The following is a 20,354-nucleotide window of genomic DNA, read 5'->3' on the forward strand; positions in this document are numbered from 1 at the left end:
ACTTGGCTTAACTGAGTCAAGAGGAGACTTGGGTTTATCCTCAGGTTTAGATGGGACCTTGTCGTCTTTCAAGTCAAATGGTTTATCGTCTTTCATGTCAAATGGTTTAGGTTTACCTTCAGGTTTAAGCGGAGATTTATCAGCAGCCACTTCAGAAGGAACTGCCAAAGGAATTGGCTGGCTAGCGGGCTTTTCTTGGGGTCTGGGAACACCATATTCCTCATCACTTTCATCGTCTGAGTACACCGAAGGACTTGCCTTAACTAAGTCAAGAGGAGACTTGGGTTTGTCCTCAGGTTTAGCTGGGACCTTGTCGTCTTTCAAGTCAAATGGTTTATCGTCTTTCATGTCAAATGGTTTAGGTTTACCTTCAGGTTTAAGCGGAGATTTATCTGCAGCCACTACAGAAGGAACTGCCGAAGGAATTGGCTGGCTAGCGGGCTTTTCTTGGGGTCTGGGAACACCATATTCCTCATCACTTTCATCGTCTGAATACACTATTGAACTTGGCTTAACTGAGTCAAGAGGAGACTTGGGTTTGTTCTCAGGTTTAGCTGGGGACTTTCAAGTCAAGTGGTTTATCGTCTTTCGTCAATTAGTTTGGGTTTATCTTCAGGGAATGTCTAGTTATCAAATGGTTTGCGAGACCGTTCAAATTCTTCTGTCTTTAGCTCCACAAATGGTTTAGGATATCTTTAAGTGGAGATTTATCTGCAGCCACTACAGAAGGAACTGCCGAAGGAATTGGCTGGCTAGCGGGCTTTTCTTGGGGTCTGGGAACACCATATTCCTCATCACTTTCATCGTCTGAGTACGGCGAAGGACTTGGCTTAACTAAGTCAAGAGGAGACTTGGGTTTGTCCTCAGGTTTAGCTGGGACCTTGTCGTCTTTCAAGTCAAATGGTTTATCGTCTTTCATGTCAAATGGTTTAGGTTTACCTTCAGGTTTAAGCGGAGATTTATCTGCAGCCACTACAGAAGGAACTGCCGAAGGAATTGGCTGGCTAGCGGGCTTTTCTTGGGGTCTGGGAACACCATATTCCTCATCACTTTCATCGTCTGAATACACTATTGAACTTGGCTTAACTGAGTCAAGAGGAGACTTGGGTTTGTCCTCAGGTTTAGCTGGGACCTTGTCGTCTTTCAAGTCAAGTGGTTTATCGTCTTTCAAGTCAATTAGTTTGGGTTTATCTTCAGGGAATGAACTAGTTATCAAATCGGAAGTTTGCGAGACCACAGTGGCAATATTTGTCTTAGTTGAACTTGCAAATTCTTCTGTCTTTAGCTCCACAACAGTTTCCTGTTTGAGGATATCTTTAAGTGGAGATTTATCAGCAGCCACTACAGAAGGAACTGCCGAAGGAATTGGCTGGCTAGCGGGCTTTTCTTGGGGTCTGGGAACACCATATTCCTCATCACTTTCATCGTCTGAATACTCTACTGGACTTGGCTTAACTGAGTCAAGAGGAGACTTGGGTTTGCCCTCAGGTTTAGCTGGGACCTTGTCGTCTTTCAAGTCAAATGGTTTATCGTCTTTCATGTCAAATGGTTTAGGTTTATCTTCAGGTTTAAGCGGAGATTTATCTGCAGCCACTACAGAAGGAACTGCCGAAGGAATTGGCTGGCTAGCGGGCTTTTCTTGGGGTCTGGGAACACCATATTCCTCATCACTTTCATCGTCTGAATACACTATTGAACTTGGCTTAACTGAGTCAAGAGGAGACTTGGGTTTGTCCTCAGGTTTAGCTGGGACCTTGTCGTCTTTCAAGTCAAATGGTTTATCGTCTTTCATGTCAAATGGTTTAGGTTTATCTTCAGGTTTAAGCGGAGATTTATCTGCAGCCACTACAGAAGGAACTGCCGAAGGAATTGGCTGGCTAGCGGGCTTTTCTTGGGGTCTGGGAACACCATATTCCTCATCACTTTCATCGTCTGAATACTCTACTGGACTTGGCTTAACTGAGTCAAGAGGAGACTTGGGTTTGTCCTCAGGTTTAGCTGGGACCTTGTCGTCTTTCAAGTCAAATGGTTTATCGTCTTTCATGTCAAATGGCTTAGGTTTATCTTCAGGTTTAAGCGGAGATTTATCTGCAGCCACTACAGAAGGAACTGCCGAAGGAATTGGCTGGCTAGCGGGCTTTTCTTGGGGTCTGGGAACACCATATTCCTCATCACTTTCATCGTCTGAATACACTATTGGACTTGGTTTAACTAAGTCAAGAGGAGACTTGGGTTTGTCCTCAGGTTTAGCTGGGACCTTGTCGTCTTTCAAGTCAAATGGTTTATCGTCTTTCATGTCAAATGGTTTGGGTTTATCTTCAGGTTTAAGCGGAGATTTATCTGCAGCCACTACAGAAGGAACTGCCGAAGGAATTGGCTGGCTAGCGGGCTTTTCTTGGGGTCTGGGAACAATATTCTGAACTTTCAAATTCTTACTGTCTTTAGCTCCACAACAGTTTCCTGTTTGAGGATATCTTTAAAGGGAGATATATCAGCAGCCACTATAGAAGGAACTGCCCAAGGAATTGGCTGGCTAGCGGGCTTTTCTTGGGGTCTGGGAACACCATATTCCTCATCACTTTCATCGTCTGAATACACTATTGAACTTGGCTTAACTGAGTCAAGAGGAGACTTGGGTTTGTCCTCAGGTTTAGCTGGGACCTTGTCGTCTTTCAAGTCAAGTGGTTTATCGTCTTTCAAGTCAATTAGTTTGGGTTTATCTTCAGGGAATGAACTAGTTATCAAATCGGAAGTTTGCGACACCACAGTGGATATATTTGTCTTAGTTGAACTTGCAAATTCTTCTGTCTTTAGCTCCACAACAGTTTCCTGTTTGAGGATATCTTTAAGTGGAGATTTATCAGCAGCCACTACAGAAGGAACTGCCGAAGGAATTGGCTGGCTAGCGGGCTTTTCTTGGGGTCTGGGAACACCATATTCCTCATCACTTTCATCGTCTGAATACTCTACTGGACTTGGCTTAACTGAGTCAAGAGGAGACTTGGGTTTGTCCTCAGGTTTAGCTGGGACCTTGTCGTCTTTCAAGTCAAATGGTTTATCGTCTTTCATGTCAAATGGTTTAGGTTTATCTTCAGGTTTAAGCGGAGATTTATCTGCAGCCACTACAGAAGAAACTGCCGAAGAAGGAATTGGCTGGCTAGCGGGCTTTTCTTGGGGTCTGGGAACACCATATTCCTCATCACTTTCATCGTCTGAATACACTATTGAACTTGGCTTAACTGAGTCAAGAGGAGACTTGGGTTTGTCCTCAGGTTTAGCTGGGACCTTGTCGTCTTTCAAGTCAAGTGGTTTATCGTCTTTCAAGTCAATTAGTTTGGGTTTATCTTCAGGGAATGAACTAGTTATCAAATCGGAAGTTTGCGAGACCACAGTGGCAATATTTGTCTTAGTTGAACTTGCAAATTCTTCTGTCTTTAGCTCCACAACAGTTTCCTGTTTGAGGATATCTTTAAGTTGGAGATTTATCTGCAGCCACTACAGAAGGAACTGCCGAAGGAATTGGCTGGCTAGCGGGCTTTTCTTGGGGTCTGGGAACACCATATTCCTCATCACTTTCATCGTCTGAATACACTACTGGACTGGACTTGGCTTAACTGAGTCAAGAGGAGACTTGGGTTTATCCTCAGGTTTAGATGGGACCTTGTCGTCTTTCAAGTCAAATGGTTTATCGTCTTTCATGTCAAATGGTTTAGGTTTATCTTCAGGTTTCCTGTCGGGATTTATCTGCAGCCACTACAGAAGGAACTGCCGAAGGAATTGGCTGGCTAGCGGGCTTTTCTTGGGGTCTGGGAACACCATATTCCTCATCACTTTCATCGTCTGAGTACACCGAAGGACTTGGTTTAACTAAGTCAAGAGGAGACTTGGGTTTGTCCTCAGGTTTAGCTGGGACCTTGTCGTCTTTCAAGTCAAATGGTTTATCGTCTTTCATGTCAAATGGTTTAGGTTTATCTTCAGGTTTAAGCGGAGATTTATCTGCAGCCACTACAGAAGGAACTGCCGAAGGAATTGGCTGGCTAGCGGGCTTTTCTTGGGGTCTGGGAACACCATATTCCTCATCACTTTCATCGTCTGAATACACTATTGAACTTGGCTTAACTGAGTCAAGAGGAGACTTGGGTTTGTCCTCAGGTTTAGCTGGGACCTTGTCGTCTTTCAAGTCAAGTGGTTTATCGTCTTTCAAGTCAATTAGTTTGGGTTTATCTTCAGGGAATGAACTAGTTATCAAATCGGAAGTTTGCGAGACCACAGTGGCAATATTTGTCTTAGTTGAACTTGCAAATTCTTCTGTCTTTAGCTCCACAACAGTTTCCTGTTTGAGGATATCTTTAAGTGGAGATTTATCAGCAGCCACTACAGAAGGAACTGCCGAAGGAATTGGCTGGCTAGCGGGCTTTTCTTGGGGTCTGGGAACACCATATTCCTCATCACTTTCATCGTCTGAATACACTATTGGACTTGGCTTAACTAAGTCAAGAGGAGACTTGGGTTTGTCCTCAGGTTTAGCTGGGACCTTGTCGTCTTTCAAGTCAAATGGTTTATCGTCTTTCATGTCAAATGGTTTAGGTTTATCTTCAGGTTTAAGCGGAGATTTATCTGCAGCCACTACAGAAGGAACTGCCGAAGGAATTGGCTGGCTAGCGGGCTTTTCTTGGGGTCTGGAAACACCATATTCCTCATCACTTTCATCGTCTGAATACGATATTGAACTTGGCTTAACTGAGTCAAGAGGAGACTTGGGTTTGTCCTCAGGTTTAGCTGGGACCTTGTCGTCTTTCAAGTCAAGTGGTTTATCGTCTTTCAAGTCAATTAGTTTGGGTTTATCTTCAGGGAATGAACTAGTTATCAAATCGGAAGTTTGCGAGACCACAGTGGCAATATTTGTCTTAGTTGAACTTGCAAATTCTTCTGTCTTTAGCTCCACAACAGTTTCCTGTTTGAGGATATCTTTAAGTGGAGATTTATCAGCAGCCACTACAGAAGGAACTGCCGAAGGAATTGGCTGGCTAGCGGGCTTTTCTTGGGGTCTGGGAACACCATATTCCTCATCACTTTCATCGTCTGAATACACTATTGGACTTGGTTTAACTGAGTCAAGAGGAGACTTGGGTTTGTCCTCAGGTTTAGCTGGGACCTTGTCGTCTTTCAAGTCAAATGGTTTATCGTCTTTCATGTCAAATGGTTTAGGTTTATCTTCAGGTTTAAGCGGAGATTTATCTGCAGCCACTACAGAAGGAACTGCCGAAGGAATTGGCTGGCTAGCGGGCTTTTCTTGGGGTCTGGAAACAACACCATATTCCTCATCACTTTCATCGTCTGAATACTTCTGTTGAACTTGGCTTAACTTTGAGTCAAGAGGAGACTTGGGTTTGTCCTCAGGTTTAGCTGGGACCTTGTCGTCTTTCAAGTCAAATGGTTTATCGTCTTTCATGTCAAATGGTTTAGGTTTATCTTCAGGTTTAAGCGGAATTGAACTATTTATCTGCAGCCACTACAGAAGGAACTGCCGAAGGAATTGGCTGGCTAGCGGGCTTTTCTTGGGGTCTGGGAACACCATATTCCTCATCACTTTCATCGTCTGAATACACTACTGGACTTGGCTTAACTGAGTCAAGAGGAGACTTGGGTTTGTCCTCAGGTTTAGCTGGGACCTTGTCGTCTTTCAAGTCAAATGGTTTATCGTCTTTCATGTCAAATGGTTTAGGTTTATCTTCAGGTTTAAGCGGAGATTTATCTGCAGCCACTACAGAAGGAACTGCCGAAGGAATTGGCTGGCTAGCGGGCTTTTCTTGGGGGTCTGGGAACACCATATTCCTCATCACTTTCATCGTCTGAATACACTACTGGACTTGGCTTAACTGAGTCAAGAGGAGACTTGGGTTTGTCCTCAGGTTTAGCTGGGACCTTGTCGTCTTTCAAGTCAAATGGTTTATCGTCTTTCATGTCAAATGGCTTAGGTTTATCTTCAGGTTTAAGCGGAGATTTATCTGCAGCCACTACAGAAGGAACTGCCGAAGGAATTGGCTGGCTAGCGGGCTTTTCTTGGGGTCTGGGAACACCATATTCCTCATCACTTTCATCGTCAGAGTACGGCGAAGGACTTGGTTTAACTAAGTCAAGAGGAGACTTGGGTTTGTCCTCAGGTTTAGCTGGGACCTTGTCGTCTTTCAAGTCAAATGGTTTATCGTCTTTCATGTCAAATGGCTTAGGTTTATCTTCAGGTTTAAGCGGAGATTTATCTGCAGCCACTACAGAAGGAACTGCCGAAGGAATTGGCTGGCTAGCGGGCTTTTCTTGGGGTCTGGGAACACCATATTCCTCATCACTTTCATCGTCTGAATACACTATTGAACTTGGCTTAACTGAGTCAAGAGGAGACTTGGGTTTGTCCTCAGGTTTAGCTGGGACCTTGTCGTCTTTCAAGTCAAGTGGTTTATCGTCTTTCAAGTCAATTAGTTTGGGTTTATCTTCAGGGAATGAACTAGTTTTCAAAACGGAAGTTTGCGAGACCGCAGTGGCAATATTTGTCTTAGTCGAACTTACAAATTCTTCTGTCTTTAGCTCCACAACAGTTTCCTGTTTGAGGATATCTTTAAGTGGAGATTTATCAGCAGCCACTACAGAAGGAACTGCCGAAGGAATTGGCTGGCTAGCGGGCTTTTCTTGGGGTCTGGGAACACCATATTCCTCATCACTTTCATCGTCTGAATACACTATTGGACTTAACTCAAGTGGTTTTATCGTCTTTCAAGTCAATTAGTATGGGGTTTATCTTCAGGGAATAAACTAGTTATCAAATCGGAAGTTTGCGAGACCACAGTGGCAATATTTGTCTTAGTTGAACTTGCAAATTCTTCTGTCTTTAAGCTCCACAACAGTTTCCTGTTTGAGGATATCTTTAAGTGGAGATTTATCAGCAGCCACTACAGAAGGAACTGCCGAAGGAATTGGCTGGCTAGCGGGCTTTTCTTGGGGTCTGGGAACACCATATTCCTCATCACTTTCATCGTCTGAATACTCGAACTGGACTTGGTTTTTAACTGAGTCAAGAGGAGCCTTGGGTTTGTCCTCAGGTTTAGCTGGGACCTTGTCGTCTTTCAAGTCAAGTGGTTTATCGTCTTTCAAGTCAAATGGTTTAGGTTTATCTTCAGGTTTAAGCGGAGATTTATCTGCAGCCACTACAGAAGGAACTGCCGAAGGAATTGGCTGGCTAGCGGGCTTTTCTTGGGGTCTGGGAACACCATATTCCTCATCACTTTCATCGTCTGAATACACTATTGACTTGGCTTAACTGAGTCAAGAGGAGACTTGGGTTTGTCCTCAGGTTTAGCTGGGACCTTGTCGGTTTATCGTCTTTCAAGTCAATTAGTTTGGGTTTATCTTCAGGGAATGAACTAGTTATCAAATCGGAAGTTTGCGAGACCACAGTGGCAATATTTGTCTTAGTCGAACTTGCAAATTCTTCTGTCTTTAGCTCCACAACAGTTTCCTGTTTGAGGATATCTTTAAGTGGAGATTTATCTGCAGCCACTACAGAAGGAACTGCCGAAGGAATTGGCTGGCTAGCGGGCTTTTCTTGGGGTCTGGGAACACCATATTCCTCATCACTTTCATCGTCTGAATACACTATTGAACTTGGCTTAACTGAGTCAAGAGGAGACTTGGGTTTGTCCTCAGGTTTAGCTGGGACCTTGTCGTCTTTCAAGTCAAATGGTTTATCGTCTTTCAAGTCAATTAGTTTGGGTTTATCTTCAGGGAATGAACTAGTTATCAAATCGGAAGTTTGCGAGACCACAGTGGCAATATTTGTCTTAGTTGAACTTGCAAATTCTTCTGTCTTTAGCTCCACAACAGTTTCCTGTTTGAGGATATCTTTAAGTGGAGATTTATCTGCAGCCACTACAGAAGGAACTGCCGAAGGAATTGGCTGGCTGGCTAGCGGGCTTTTCTTGGGGTCTGGGAACACCATATTCCTCATCACTTTCATCGTCTGAATACACTACTGGACTTAACTCAAGTGGTTTATCGTCTTTCAAGTCAATTAGTTTGGGTTTATCTTCAGTTTGGGAATGAAGGTTATCAAATCGGAAGTTTGCGAGACCACAGTGGCAATATTTGTCTTAGTTGAACTTGCAAATTCTTCTGTCTTTAGCTCCACAACAGTTTAGGTTTGAGGATATCTTTAAGTGGAGATTTATCAGCAGCCACTACAGAAGGAACTGCCGAAGGAATTGGCTGGCTAGCGGGCTTTTCTTGGGGTCTGGGAACACCATATTCCTCATCACTTTCATCGTCTGAATACTCTACTGGACTTGCCTTAACTAAGTCACGAGGAGACATGGGTTTGTCCTCAGGTTTAGCTGGGACCTTGTCGTCTTTCAAGTCAAATGGTTTATCGTCTTTCATGTCAAATGGTTTAGGTTTACCTTCAGGTTTAAGCGGAGATTTATCTGCAGCCACTACAGAAGGAACTGCCGAAGGAATTGGCTGGCTAGCGGGCTTTTCTTGGGGTCTGGGAACACCATATTCCTCATCACTTTCATCGTCTGAATACACTATTGAACTTGGCTTAACTGAGTCAAGAGGAGACTTGGGTTTGTCCTCAGGTTTAGCTGGGACCTTGTCGTCTTTCAAGTCAAGTGGTTTATCGTCTTTCAAGTCAATTAGTTTGGGTTTATCTTCAGGGAATGAACTAGTTATCAAATCGGAAGTTTGCGAGACCACAGTGGCAATATTTGTCTTAGTCGAACTTACAAATTCTTCTGTCTTTAGCTCCACAACAGTTTCCTGTTTGAGGATATCTTTAAGTGGAGATTTATCTGCAGCCACTACAGAAGGAACTGCCGAAGGAATTGGCTGGCTAGCGGGCTTTTCTTGGGGTCTGGGAACACCATATTCCTCATCACTTTCATCGTCTGAATACACTATTGGACTTGGCTTAACTGAGTCAAGAGGAGCCTTGGGTTTGCCCTCAGGTTTAGCTGGGACCTTGTCGTCTTTCAAGTCAAATGGTTTATCGTCTTTCATGTCAAATGGTTTAGGTTTATGTTCAGGTTTAAGCGGAGCATTATCTGCAGCCACTACAGAAGGAACTGCCGAAGGAATTGGCTGGCTAGCGGGCTTTTCTTGGGGTTTGGGAACATCATACTCCTCATCACTTTCATCGTCTGAATACACTATTGAACTTGGCTTAACTGAGTCAAGAGGAGACTTGGGTTTGTCCTCAGGTTTAGCTGGGACCTTGTCGTCTTTCAAGTCAAATGGTTTATCGTCTCTTCATGTCAAATGGAGTTTAGGTTTATCTTCAGGTTTAAGTGGAGATTTATCTGCAGCCACTACAGAAGGAACTGCCGAAGGAATTGGCTGGCTAGCGGGCTTTTCTTGGGGTCTGGGAACACCATATTCCTCATCACTTTCATCGTCTGAATACACTATTGGACTTGGCTTAACTGAGTCAAGAGGAGACTTGGGTTTGTCCTCAGGTTTAGCTGGGACCTTGTCGTCTTTCAAGTCAAATGGTTTATCGTCTTTCATGTCAAATGGCTTAGGTTTATCTTCAGGTTTAAGCGGAGATTTATCTGCAGCCACTACAGAAGGAACTGCCGAAGGAATTGGCTGGCTAGCGGGCTTTTCTTGGGGTCTGGGAACACCATATTCCTCATCACTTTCATCGTCTGAATACGGCGAAGGACTTGGTTTAACTAAGTCAAGAGGAGACTTGGGTTTGTCCTCAGGTTTAGCTGGGACCTTGTCGTCTTTCAAGTCAAATGGTTTATCGTCTTTCATGTCAAATGGGTTTAGGTTTATCTTCAGGTTTAAGCGGAGATTTATCTGCAGCCACTACAGAAGGAACTGCCGAAGGAATTGGCTGGCTAGCGGGCTTTTCTTGGGGTCTGGGAACACCATATTCCTCATCACTTTCATCGTCTGAATACACTATTGAACTTGGCTTAACTGAGTCAAGAGGAGACTTGGGTTTGTCCTCAGGTTTAGCTGGGACCTTGTCGTCTTTCAAGTCAAGTGGTTTATCGTCTTTCAAGTCAATTAGTTTGGGTTTATCTTCAGGGAATGAACTAGTTTTCAAAACGGAAGTTTGCGAGACCGCAGTGGCAATATTTGTCTTAGTCGAACTTACAAATTCTTCTGTCTTTAGCTCCACAACAGTTTCCTGTTTGAGGATATCTTTAAGTGGAGATTTATCAGCAGCCACTACAGAAGGAACTGCCGAAGGAATTGGCTGGCTAGCGGGCTTTTCTTGGGGTCTGGGAACACCATATTCCTCATCACTTTCATCGTCTGAATACACTACTGGACTTAACTCAAGTGGTTTATCGTCTTTCAAGTCAATTAGTTTGGGTTTATCTTCAGGGAATAAACTAGTTATCAAATCGGAAGTTTGCGAGACCACAGTGGCAATATTTGTCTTAGTTGAACTTGCAAATTCTTCTGTCTTAAGCTCCACAACAGTTTCCTGTTTGAGGATATCTTTAAGTGGAGATTTATCAGCAGCCACTACAGAAGGAACTGCCGAAGGAATTGGCTGGCTAGCGGGCTTTTCTTGGGGTCTGGGAACACCATATTCCTCATCACTTTCATCGTCTGAATACACTATTGAACTTGGCTTAACTGAGTCAAGAGGAGACTTGGGTTTGTCCTCAGGTTTAGCTGGGACCTTGTCGTCTTTCAAGTCAAGTGGTTTATCGTCTTTCAAGTCAATTAGTTTGGGTTTATCTTCAGGGAATGAACTAGTTATCAAATCGGAAGTTTGCGAGACCACAGTGGCAATATTTGTCTTAGTCGAACTTGCAAATTCTTCTGTCTTTAGCTCCACAACAGTTTCCTGTTTGAGGATATCTTTAAGTGGAGATTTATCTGCAGCCACTACAGAAGGAACTGCCGAAGGAATTGGCTGGCTAGCGGGCTTTTCTTGGGGTCTGGGAACACCATATTCCTCATCACTTTCATCGTCTGAATACACTATTGGACTTGGCTTAACTGAGTCAAGAGGAGCCTTGGGTTTGCCCTCAGGTTTAGCTGGGACCTTGTCGTCTTTCAAGTCAAGTGGTTTATCGTCTTTCAATGTCAAATGGTTTGGGTTTATCTTCAGGTTTAAGCGGAGATTTATCTGCAGCCACTACAGAAGGAACTGCCGAAGGAATTGGCTGGCTAGCGGTCTTTTCTTGGGGTCTGGGAACACCATATTCCTGTTTCATATCTTTCATCGTCTGAATACACTATTGAACTTGGCTTAACTGAGTCAAGAGGGAGACTTGGGTTTGTCCTCAGGTTTAGCTGGGACCTTGTCGTCTTTCAAGTCAAGTGGTTTATCGTCTTTCAAGTCAATTAGTTTGGGTTTATCTTCAGGGAATGAACTAGTTATCAAATCGGAAGTTTGCGAGACCACAGTGGCAATATTTGTCTTAGTTGAACTTGCAAATTCTTCTGTCTTTAGCTCCACAACAGTTTCCTGTTTGAGGATATCTTTAAGTGGAGATTTATCAGCAGCCACTACAGAAGGAACTGCCGAAGGAATTGGCTGGCTAGCGGGCTTTTCTTGGGGTCTGGGAACACCATATTCCTCATCACTTTCATCGTCTGAATACACTATTGAACTTGGCTTAACTGGAGTCAAGAGGAGACTTGGGTTTGTCCTCAGGTTTAGCTGGGACCTTGTCGTCTTTCAAGTCAAATGGTTTATCGTCTTTCAAGTCAAATGGTTTGGGTTTATCTTTCAGGGATTGAAGCAGCCACTACAGAAAACTGCCGAAGGAAGTTGGCTAGAGACCTTGGGGTCTGGGAACACCATATTCCTCATCACTTTCATCGTCTGAGTACACTACGGGAAGGACTTTGGCTTAACTAAGTCAAGAGGAGACTTGGGTTTGTCCTCAGGTTTCTGGGACCTTGTCGTCTTTCCAGTCAAATGGTTTATCGTTTCATGTCAAATGGTTTTAGGTTTATCTTCAGGTTTAAGCGGAGATTTATCTGCAGCCACTACAGAAGGAACTGCCGAAGGAATTGGCTGGCTAGCGGGCTTTTCTTGGGGTCTGGGAACACCATATTCCTCATCACTTTCATCGTCTGAATACACTATTGAACTTGGCTTAACTGAGTCAAGAGGAGACTTGGGTTTGTCCTCAGGTTTAGCTGGGACCTTGTCGTCTTTCAAGTCAAGTGGTTTATCGTCTTTCAAGTCAATTAGTTTGGGTTTATCTTCAGGGAATGAACTAGTTTCAAATCGGAAGTTTGCGAGAACAGTGGCAATATTTGTCTTAGTTTTGCAAATTCTTCTGTCTTTAGCTCCACAACAGTTTCCTGTTTGAGGATATCTTTAAGTGGAGATTTATCAGCAGCCACTACAGAAGGAACTGCCGAAGGAATTGGCTGGCTAGCGGGCTTTTCTTGGGGTTTGGGAACATCATACTCCTCATCACTTTCCTCGTCTGAATACACTATTGGACTTGGCTTAACTGAGTCAAGAGGAGCCTTGGGTTTGCCCTCAGGTTTAGCTGGGACCTTGTCGTCTTTCAAGTCAAATGGTTTATCGTCTTTCATGTCAAATGGTTTAGGTTTATCTTCAGGTTTAAGCGGAGATTTATCTGCAGCCACTACAGAAGGAACTGCCGAAGGAATTGGCTGGCTAGCGGGCTTTTTTCTTGGGGTCTGGGAACACCATATTCCTCATCACTTTCATCGTCTGAATACACTATTGAACTTGGTTTAACTAAGTCAAGAGGAGACTTGGGTTTGTCCTCAGGTTTAGCTGGGACCTTGTCGTCTTTCAAGTCAAATGGTTTATCGTCTTTCATGTCAAATGGTTTAGGTTTATCTTCTTCAGGTTTAAGCGGAGATTTATCTGCAGCCACTACAGAAGGAACTGCCGAAGGAATTGGCTGGCTAGCGGGCTTTTTTCTTGGGGTCTGGGAACACCATATTCCTCATCACTTTCATCGTCTGAATACACTATTGAACTTGGCTTAACTGAGTCAAAGAGGAGACTTGGGTTTGTCCTCAGGTTTAGCTGGGACCTTGTCGTCTTTCAAGTCAAATGGTTTATCGTCTTTCATGTCAAATGGCTTAGGTTTATCTTCAGGTTTAAGCGGAGATTTATCTGCAGCCACTACAGAAGGAACTGCCGAAGGAATTGGCTGGCTAGCGGGCTTTTCTTGGGGTCTGGGAACACCATATTCCTCATCACTTTCATCGTCTGAATACACTATTGAACTTGGCTTAACTGAGTCAAGAGGAGACTTGGGTTTGTCCTCAGGTTTAGCTGGGACCTTGTCGTCTTTCAAGTCAAATGGTTTATCGTCTTTCATGTCAAATGGTTTAGGTTTATCTTCAGGTTTAAGCGGAGATTTATCTGCAGCCACTACAGAAGGAACTGCCGAAGGAATTTGGCTGGCTAGCGGGCTTTTCTTGGGGTCTGGGAACACCATATTCCTCATCACTTTCATCGTCTGAATACGGCGATTGGACTTGGTTTAACTAAGTCAAGAGGAGACTTGGGTTTGTCCTCAGGTTTAGCTGGGACCTTGTCGTCTTTCAAGTCAAGTGGTTTATCGTCTTTCAAGTCAATTAGTTTGGGTTTATCTTCAGGGAATGAACTAGTTTTCAAAACGGAAGTTTGGAGACCGCAGTGGCAGCCACTACATTTGTCTTAGTCGAACTTACAAATTCTTCTGTCTTTAGCTCCACAACAGTTTCCTGTTTGAGATATCTTTAAGTGGAGATTTATCAGCAGCCACTACAGAAGGAACTGCCGAAGGAATTGGCTGGCTAGCGGGCTTTTCTTGGGGTCTGGGAACACCATATTCCTCATCACTTTCATTGTCTGAATACACTATTGAACTTGGCTTAACTGAGTCAAGAGGAGACTTGGGTTTGTCCTCAGGTTTAGCTGGGACCTTGTCGTCTTTCAAGTCAAATGGTTTATCGTCTTTCATGTCAAATGGTTTAGGTTTATCTTCAGGTTTAAGCAGAGATTTATCAGCAGCCACTACAGAAGGAACTGCCGAAGGAATTGGCTGGCTAGCGGGCTTTTCTTGGGGTCTGGGAACACCATATTCCTCATCACTTTCATCGTCTGAATACACTATTGAACTTGGCTTAACTGAGTCAAGAGGAGACTTGGGTTTGTCCTCAGGTTTAGCTGGGACCTTGTCGTCTTTCAAGTCAAATGGTTTATCGTCTTTCATGTCAAATGGCTTAGGTTTATCTTCAGGTTTAAGCGGAGATTTATCTGCAGCCACTACAGAAGGAACTGCCGAAGGAATTGGCTGGCTAGCGGGCTTTTCTTGGGGTCTGGGAACACCATATTCCTCATCACTTTCATCGTCTGAATACACTATTGAACTTGGCTTAACTGAGTCAAGAGGAGACTTGGGTTTGTCCTCAGGTTTAGCTGGGACCTTGTCGTCTTTCAAGTCAAGTGGTTTATCGTCTTTCAAGTCAATTAGTTTGGGTTTATCTTCAGGGAATGAACTAGTTTTCAAAACGGAAGTTTGCGAGACCGCAGTGGCAATATTTGTCTTAGTCGAACTTACAAATTCTTCTGTCTTTAGCTCCACAACAGTTTCCTGTTTGAGGATATCTTTAAGTGGAGATTTATCAGCAGCCACTACAGAAGGAACTGCCGAAGGAATTGGCTGGCTAGCGGGCTTTTCTTGGGGTCTGGGAACACCATATTCCTCATCACTTTCATCGTCTGAGTACACCGAAGGACTTGGCTTAACTAAGTCAAGAGGAGACTTGGGTTTGTCCTCAGGTTTAGCTGGGACCTTGTCGTCTTTCAAGTCAAATGGTTTATCGTCTTTCATGTCAAATGGTTTAGGTTTATCTTCAGGTTTAAGCGGAGATTTATCAGCAGCCACTACAGAAGGAACTGCCGAAGGAATTGGCTGGCTAGCGGGCTTTTCTTGGGGTCTGGGAACACCATATTCCTCATCACTTTCATCGTCTGAATACACTACTGGACTTGGCTTAACTGAGTCAAGAGGAGACTTGGGTTTGTCCTCAGGTTTAGCTGGGACCTTGTCGTCTTTCATGTCAAATGGTTTATCGTCTTTCATGTCAAATGGCTTAGGTTTAATCGGAGACTTATCTGCAGCCACTACAGAAGGAACTGCCGAAGGAATTGGCTGGCTAGCGGGCTTTTCTTGGGGTCTGGGAACACCATATTCCTCATCACTTTCATCGTCTGAGTACACCGAAGGACTTGCCTTAACTAAGTCAAGAGGAGACTTGGGTTTGTCCTCAGGTTTAGCTGGGACCTTGTCGTCTTTCAAGTCAAATGGTTTATCGTCTTTCATGTCAAATGGTTTAAGTTTACCTTCAGGTTTAAGCGGAGATTTATCAGCAGCCACTACAGAAGGAACTGCCGAAGGAATTGGCTGGCTAGCGGGCTTTTCTTGGGGTCTGGGAACACCATATTCCTCATCACTTTCATCGTCTGAGTACACCGAAGGACTTGGCTTAACTAAGTCAAGAGGAGACTTGGGTTTGTCCTCAGGTTTAGATGGGACCTTGTCGTCTTTCAAGTCAAATGGTTTATCGTCTTTCATGTCAAATGGTTTAAGTTTACCTTCAGGTTTAAGCGGAGATTTATCAGCAGCCACTACAGAAGGAACTGCCGAAGGAATTGGATGGCTAGCGGGCTTTTCTTGGGGTCTGGGAACACCATATTCCTCATCACTTTCATCGTCAGAGTACGGCGAAGGACTTGGTTTAACTAAGTCAAGAGGAGACTTGGGTTTGTCCTCAGGTTTAGCTGGGACCTTGTCGTCTTTCAAGTCAAATGGTTTATCGTCTTTCATGTCAAATGGTTTAAGGTTTACCTTCAGGTTTAAGCGGAGATTTATCAGCAGCCACTACAGAAGGAACTGCCGAAGGAATTGGATGGCTAGCGGGCTTTTCTTGGGGTTTGGGAACACCATATTCCTCATCACTTTCATCGTCTGAATACACTATTGGACTTGGCTTAACTGAGTCAAAAGGAGACTTGTGTTTGTCCTCAGGTTTACCTAGGACCTTGTCGTCTTTCAAGTCAAGTGGTTTATCGTCTTTCAAGTCAATTAGTTTGGGTTTATCTTCAGGGAATGAACTAGTTATCAAATCGGAAGTTTGCGAGACCACAGTGGCAATATTTGTCTTAGTTGAACTTGCAAATTCTTCTGTCTTTAGCTCCACAACAGTTTCCTGTTTGAGGATATCTTTAAGTGGAGATTTATCTGCAGCCACTACAGAAGGAACTGCCGAAGGAATTGGCTGGCTAGCGGGCTTTTCTTGGGGTCTGGGAACACCATATTCCTCATCACTTTCATCGTCAGAGTACGGCGAAGGACTTGGTTTAACTAAGTCAAGAGGAGACTTGGGTTTGTCCTCAGGTTTAGCTGGGACCTTGTCGTCTTTCAAGTCAAATGGTTTATCGTCTTTCATGTCAAATGGTTTAAGTTTACCTTCAGGTTTAAGCGGAGATTTATCAGCAGCCACTACAGAAGGAACTGCCGAAGGAATTGGATGGCTAGCGGGCTTTTCTTGGGGTTTGGGAACATCATACTCCTCATCACTTTCCTCGTCTGAATACACTATTGGACTTGGCTTAACTGAGTCAAAAGGAGACTTGTGTTTGTCCTCAGGTTTACCTAGGACCTTGTCGTCTTTCAAGTCAAGTGGTTTATCGTCTTTCAAGTCAATTAGTTTGGGTTTATCTTCAGGGAATGAACTAGTTATCAAATCGGAAGTTTGCGAGACCACAGTGGCAATATTTGTCTTAGTTGAACTTGCAAATTCTTCTGTCTCTAGCTCCACAACAGTTTCCTGTTTGAGGATATCTTTAAGTGGAGATTTATCAGCAGCCACTACAGAAAGAACTGCCAAAGGAATTGGCTGGCTAGCGGGCTTTTCTTGGGGTCTGGGAACACCATATTCCTCATCACTTTCATCGTCTGAGTACACTATTGGACTTAACTAAGTCAAGAGGAGACTTGGGTTTGTCCTCAGGTTTAGCTGGGACCTTGTCGTCTTTCAAGTCAAATGGTTTATCGTCTTTCATGTCAAATGGTCTTCAGGTTCAAGGAGATTTATTTCCTCAGGTTTAGCTGGGACCTTGTCGGGTACACTTTCAAGTCAAATGGTTTATCGTCTTTTGTCCTCAAACCTTGTCGTCTTTTCAAATGGTTTATCGTCTTTCATGTCAAATGGTTTAAGTTTACCTTCAGGTTTAAGCGGAGATTTATCAGCAGCCACTACAGAAGGAACTGCCGAAGGAATTGGATGGCTAGCGGGCTTTTCTTGGGGTTTGGGAACATCATACTCCTCATCACTTTCCTCGTCTGAATACACTATTGGACTTGGCTTAACTGAGTCAAAAGGAGACTTGTGTTTGTCCTCAGGTTTACCTAGGACCTTGTCGTCTTTCAAGTCAAGTGGTTTATCGTCTTTCAAGTCAATTAGTTTGGGTTTATCTTCAGGGAATGAACTAGTTATCAAATCGGAAGTTTGCGAGACCACAGTGGCAATATTTGTCTTAGTCGAACTTACAAATTCTTCTGTCTTTAGCTCCACAACAGTTTCCTGTTTGAGGATATCTTTAAGTGGAGATTTATCAGCAGCCACTACAGAAGGAACTGGCGAAGGAATTGGCTGGCTAGCGGGCTTTTCTTGGGGTCTGGGAACACCATATTCCTCATCACTTTCCTCGTCTGAGTACACCGAAGGACTTGGCTTAACTAAGTTAAGAGGAGACTTGGGTTTGTCCTCAGGTTTAGATGGGACCTTATCGTCTTTCAAGTCAAGTGGTTTATCGTCTTTCAAGTCAATTAGTTTGGGTTTATCTTCAGGGAATGAACTAGTTATCAAATCGGAAGTTTGCGAGACCACAGTGGCAATATTTGTCTTAGTTGAACTTGCAAATTCTTCTGTCTCTAGCTCCACAACAGTTTCCTGTTTGAGGATATCTTTAAGTGGAGATTTATCAGCAGCCACTACAGAAGGAACTGCCAAAGGAATTGGCTGACTAGCGGGCTTTTCTTGGGGTCTGGGAACACCATATTCCTCATCACTTTCATCATCTGAGTACACCGAATGACTTGGCTTAACTAAGTCAAGAGGAGACTTGGGTTTGTCCTCAGGTTTAGCTGGGACCTTGTCGTCTTTCAAGTCAAATGGTTTATCGTCTTTCATGTCAAATGGTTTAAGTTTACCTTCAGGTTTAATCGGAGACTTATCTGCAGCCACTACAGAAGGAACTACCGAAGGAATTGGCTGGCTAGCGGGCTTTTCTTGGGGTCTGGGAACAAATGGTTTATCGTCTTTCAAGTCAATTAGTTTGGGTTTATCTTCAGGGAATGAACTTGTTATCAAATCGGAAGTATGCGAGACCACAGTGGCAATATTTGTCTTAGTTGAACTTGCAAATTCTTCTGTCTTTAGCTCCACAACAGTTTCCTGTTTGAGGATATCTTTAAGTGGAGATTTATCAGCAGCCACTACAGAAGGAACTGCCGAAGGAATTGGCTGGCTAGCGGGCTTTTCTTGGGGTCTGGGAACAAATGGTTTATCGTCTTTCAAGTCAATTAGTTTGGGTTTATCTTCTGGGAATGAACTTGTTATCAAATCGGAAGTATGCGAGACCACAGTGGATATATTTGTCTTAGTTGAACTTGCAAATTCTTCTGTCTTTAGCTCTACAACAGTTTCCTGTTTGATGATATCTTTAAGTGGAGATTTATCTGCAGAAACGATAGAAGTAACTGCCGAAGGAATTGGCTGGCCTGCGGGCTTTCCTTGGGGTCTGGGATCACCATATTCCTCATCACTTTCATCGTCTGAGTACACCGAAGGACTTGGTTTTACTGAGTCTAGAGAAAACTTGGGTTTGTCCTGAGGTTTATCAAGGACAGATGGCTTATCCTCATTTTTCTCCCCATATTTGTCACACAAAAAATCCTTCGCTGTTGGAAACTTATAAGAGTCTCTCGATTGAGTATTTGTTTCCTCGTATTTGGAAGAATAAATATATTTCTTAGTTGCCTCTAAAGTGGATTCTGGCTCTATGGTTGATAAATGCTTTAGTTTTTTGAGTTTTTCTTTGTCAAGCTCTTCATCACTGTCGCTTTCGACTAGGATAGTATCTGAAGCTGGTTTCGAATCAGATGGGAACTTATTCTTTGTATTGTCAGTCACTTGGGGAATTTCAGGGGTCTTTGAGACCAGGTTCTGGTGGGTTTGAAGCTCGACTATTTTATCGTGTATAGGAAACCTATCGGTTGTCTCTTTTTCCAAGTTCTGACTATCGGCTTGGGCACGTGCCAGTGCGTCATGTTCAATGATGTCGGTCAGCTTCTCCTCATAGCCGCCAACTGCGTGCACGAACTGTTTGGTGTCTTCGATGTCAGTTTTGGAAATGGAATGCAATCGTTCTAGGGTGTGTGCAAGTTTGGGGAATTCTACAAGTCTAGTATCCTGAGTCGCCTCCACAGGGAATTCTGGAATATCACATTCTGTTAACCATCTAATTTGACTCTCTGCCACCCCAGTCAGACACTCCTGTACCACACTCTTCGCCTCGAACTCCTTGATGCTCTCAGCCACATCATAGCTGATAGCCTCCCGCTCTAGGAACTTGGCTGTTGTCGATTTTATATCGTCAACTTCCGGCAAGGGTTCGATTTCTCCCTGCTTTTCGAAGGCCTTTGCCATGGCTGAGATTGTGCGCTTTGAGCATGTCTTTTCACAGACGTCTTCTAGGTTTTCAATACTGGGGCTCTGATTGGCCGAGGCCAATACTGGAGAAACTACCTTCTGTTCGGGAATATGCTTGGAGCCTAACCCTTCTAAAATCATATCAGTGTCGCTTAAAATCTGCTGCTCTATAGACGAAACATCTGCCTGACGCTCCTGGGCAATTCTTTTGCGGGGACTAAACGGCTTGGCCTCTAAGCTCGCTGTGGGATAGCGCCGTTCAATGTCCTGTACAACTTCCCTTACCTTTGGCAGCGCCTCCAAAGGTTCCTTACCTACTAAGTCTATGTGCTGGTCAAGGGACTCGGTTAAAATCTTGCCAGGTACCTGTTCTACTTTCTTATCTAAGCCTAGTTCCTGTTCTGGTAAAGTCTTTTCCGTTTCACTTAAGTCTTCGGCCACCTCAAAGGCCTTCCGCTTCTTACAAATCTTCTCACAAACTTCTTCCTGAATTTCCTGCAGGCCAGCAGCAGTCGCCTCGATGGGGGACAGCTTTACCACCTCTGGTGGCAATTCCCACTTAATCAACTGTTCCAGCGCCAAATCTGCTGGCGTTAGTATTTGCTTTTCTACCTCTGCCACATCCGGTT

General features: G+C 43.9%; 1 protein-coding gene across 20 annotated transcripts in view; it reads right to left on the reverse strand.

Annotated features, from left to right (window-relative positions):
• Nucleotides 1–20,354, reverse strand: part of LOC117894425 (ankyrin-3) — a 61,651-nt gene that overhangs the window by 15,349 nt on the left and 25,948 nt on the right. Inside the window, exons 1-2 of one of the 20 annotated variants that reach the window (XM_034801488.1) lie at nt 2,503–2,520; nt 2,317–2,349 (exon numbers count right to left, since the gene is read on the reverse strand). The exons of the other annotated variants lie outside the window; for them this stretch is intronic. Of the exons in view, the coding sequence (XP_034657379.1) occupies nt 2,317–2,349; nt 2,503 (34 nt within the window). The 5' untranslated portion in view covers nt 2,504–2,520. Of the gene's footprint in view, nt 1–2,316; nt 2,350–2,502; nt 2,521–20,354 lie in introns of those variants that run through there. 20 annotated transcript variants of the gene reach the window in all.

This window comes from Drosophila subobscura, chromosome J (assembly GCF_008121235.1).
Source record: "Drosophila subobscura isolate 14011-0131.10 chromosome J, UCBerk_Dsub_1.0, whole genome shotgun sequence".
NCBI lineage: Eukaryota > Metazoa > Arthropoda > Insecta > Diptera > Drosophilidae > Drosophila > Drosophila subobscura.